The 2,620-nt window shown below is 39.8% G+C and overlaps 1 protein-coding gene across 1 annotated transcript; it reads right to left on the reverse strand.

Annotated features, from left to right (window-relative positions):
• Positions 1–373: 373 nt before the first annotated feature.
• Positions 374–1,887, reverse strand: LOC149182499 (uncharacterized). The gene is made up of 2 exons (XM_089418545.1): positions 912–1,887; positions 374–788 (listed from the first exon to the last, which is right to left on the reverse strand). Exons 1-2 carry the CDS (start codon positions 1,656–1,658, stop codon positions 594–596), a joined length of 942 nt encoding a protein of 313 aa, XP_089274671.1. The 5' UTR covers positions 1,659–1,887; the 3' UTR covers positions 374–593.
• Between the last annotated feature and the right edge of the window lie 733 nt (positions 1,888–2,620).

The raw sequence follows: 2,620 nt of genomic DNA on the forward strand, positions 1-2,620 counted from the left end.
CTAGTGATGGAACCGACATAGGTTCAAACACATCACCAATGTTGCACGAAGCGGGAGCGAAGCGGAAGCGCGAAGCGCGGAAGCGTCATTTTCCAAAAATCTAGGGAGCGAAGCGTCCGTGGAAGCGTCTGCTATATATATATATATTTTTATATATTTTTTTGCATTTATACTCAAAACAAACATCCCAAATACCAAATTAATTGTAGAAGACATGAAAACATGCATATTTTTGCATAAATCAAGATAGATATGGCATCCATGATTCCATTGTAGTTACTAGTATGTACAACAATCATCTATATTCTAGCTATTACAAACATACATCAAATTTTTAAGCATATTATAAAACATAAAACATTTAAGCATATTATAAAACATAAAACATAAAACATAGAGCATATTATGATTTATCTAGCAAGTGAGCAACTGTCAACATTTGTCATGTCCAAAATTCAAATAATAATGTTTACAAAATATGTCACTTGGTCACCGCCAAGCCAAAAAGGTTCAAAATTCAAATTCACAAGTCTACAAGTCTAATGAGTAATCTATAGACTATGACAAAAAGAAGTAGATTGTGAATATATCTACTAATCTCTCCTCCTTCCACCACGAATAGAACGTGATGGCGTGCCTCCACGTGGTGGCAATGAAGAAAATGGTCCCTGTGTAAGTCGTGGCACTGGAACTGATGAAGAAGAACCCCCTGCTGTTGGTGTTGAACCATGGAACCTAGGACCAGATGGGGGTGGGGGTGGTGGCATATCAACACGGTCATCATCATCCTAGAATCGCTCAAAAAATTCATGCAAAAAAAAAAAACACTAGTTAACAAAAAAATTAAAAACATGAATTAGAGAAATGCTTTATAAGGGAAAATTGGAAAATTCATACCACAATGGACATACCTGGATAAGAGCATCCTCTAATTGCTCTAGTTGCAACACTCCATCCTCCAAATTGGGCTCCTCTGGATGCTTGTCCCAAGTCAACAAGTCTTTATTAGACTTTGCATCTTCACAGTAATGGGACAACAATCGCAAGTTGTAATGAACATAAACCAAGCTCTCTGCCCGGTCTAAACTCAACCTGTTCCTTTTAACACTGTGGATGAAAGAATAAGAGCTCCAACACCTCTCTGCAGAAGAAGTGTTTACCACCTGTGATAGCACCCGCAATGCCAAACTCTGTAGAAGTGGAGTAGGCCCTCCATGCATGTTCCACCACTCAAGAGCAGAAAAATGCTCTCGATCTTCAATTGAATGCATGCTCCCAAATGGACCAGTGTTGAGCGTATAGTTGCTCACCTGTCTCCGTACCAATGCAGCCTCCTCATTATCAGGGATTAATCTACTCAATGCAGCCATATATTTTTCGTGAACCTCTTTATCTTGGTGTGGTTTTTTCCTGCTTCCCCCCCCAGGTGTTGGTTTTGAAAGCCATGATGGATGATAGTACCTAGGTGTCAAAACATATGCTAATGCATGCAATGGAACATTTAGCATATCCCATCGCTTTTCCACCTCTTCATGAATATAATTGTACAAGGTGGTATCTCTAGGCTCAACAATGTCTTTAATCTGCCCCAACATGCTATCCATTTGCTCATACACCTCCCCAATTACTGGTCGATCTGAATCTGCAAACTTGATCATGTAATAAATTGGTTTGGTGAATTGCAAAACATATTTAACCTGTGACCAAAAGTAAGTGTCAAGAACAGTGTCCTTGACTACATTAGCAGTAGCACCATCTGTACACTGGTTAATTTCATCCCATGTTTCAGCACACACCAGATTAGTTAAAGCTTGTCTCACCTTCACTAGCCGCCTAAAGGTGAGGTAATAACTAGCAAATCTTGTCTTTGCAATTTTAAGCAATTGCAACTTGAAGTGCCATAGAAGTAGTTTACCCTTGTATGCCCTGTGATGAATTTAATGAGCTGCTTCCCTTTCCTGTAAACCTCAGCAATCCACCCACATTCTTTGTGTTTCACAATATCATGCATCAAAAGGTTCAATGTGTGAACCAGGCACCCAGACCAAAAGATGTGTGGATGAGTACGCTCAATAATTTTTCCTGCTGCCTTACAATTTGCTGCATTATCTGTGATCACTTGAACCACATTATTCGGACCAACATCTTTGATTGATTTCAATAGGAGATCTGCAATGTTTTGTGCAGTTGCACTGATGGAGGAGGAGTCATGACATGCAATAAATACTGCACCCTTAGAAGAAACACCAAGAACATTTATCAAATGTTGGTTTCTAATATTTGTCCACCCATCTGATACAATGGATACCCCATAATCCACCCACTCATGTGTAAAACGTGTCAAAGCTCTTTGAACCTTAGCTTTTTCTCTTCTAATAACACTGTTCTAGCTTTCTCATAGTTGGGGGCTTGTATCCTTTTGGGGCTTCATTGATGGCCTTTACCATGTCATGCCAATAGGGAGAGCGAAGCACATTGAATGGTACACCGCAAGCACAAAGAAAACGGACTACCTTTCCATCCACATCATCCCTCCCAGCAACATTAAGGAAATCCCCTATTGTTTTTCTACCTCCAGAGGTTGCAGAAGTACCATGAGGAGATGGGCAACTACCAAATT

This window comes from Pinus tabuliformis, chromosome 3_2 (genome assembly GCF_031772625.1).
Source record: "Pinus tabuliformis cultivar Carrire ecotype Pingquan chromosome 3_2, CPIR1, whole genome shotgun sequence".
Taxonomy (NCBI): Eukaryota; Viridiplantae; Streptophyta; class Pinopsida; order Pinales; family Pinaceae; genus Pinus; species Pinus tabuliformis.

Coding starts and splice junctions, on each gene's coding strand:
- LOC149182499 (XM_089418545.1), bottom strand. CDS start 1,658: ATGATCAAGTTTGCAGATTCAGATCGACCAGTAATTGGGGAGGTGTAT. Junction 789..911: donor TAGAGGATGCTCTTATCCAG/GTATGTCCATTG, acceptor GAGCGATTCTAG/GATGATGATGACCGTGTTGA.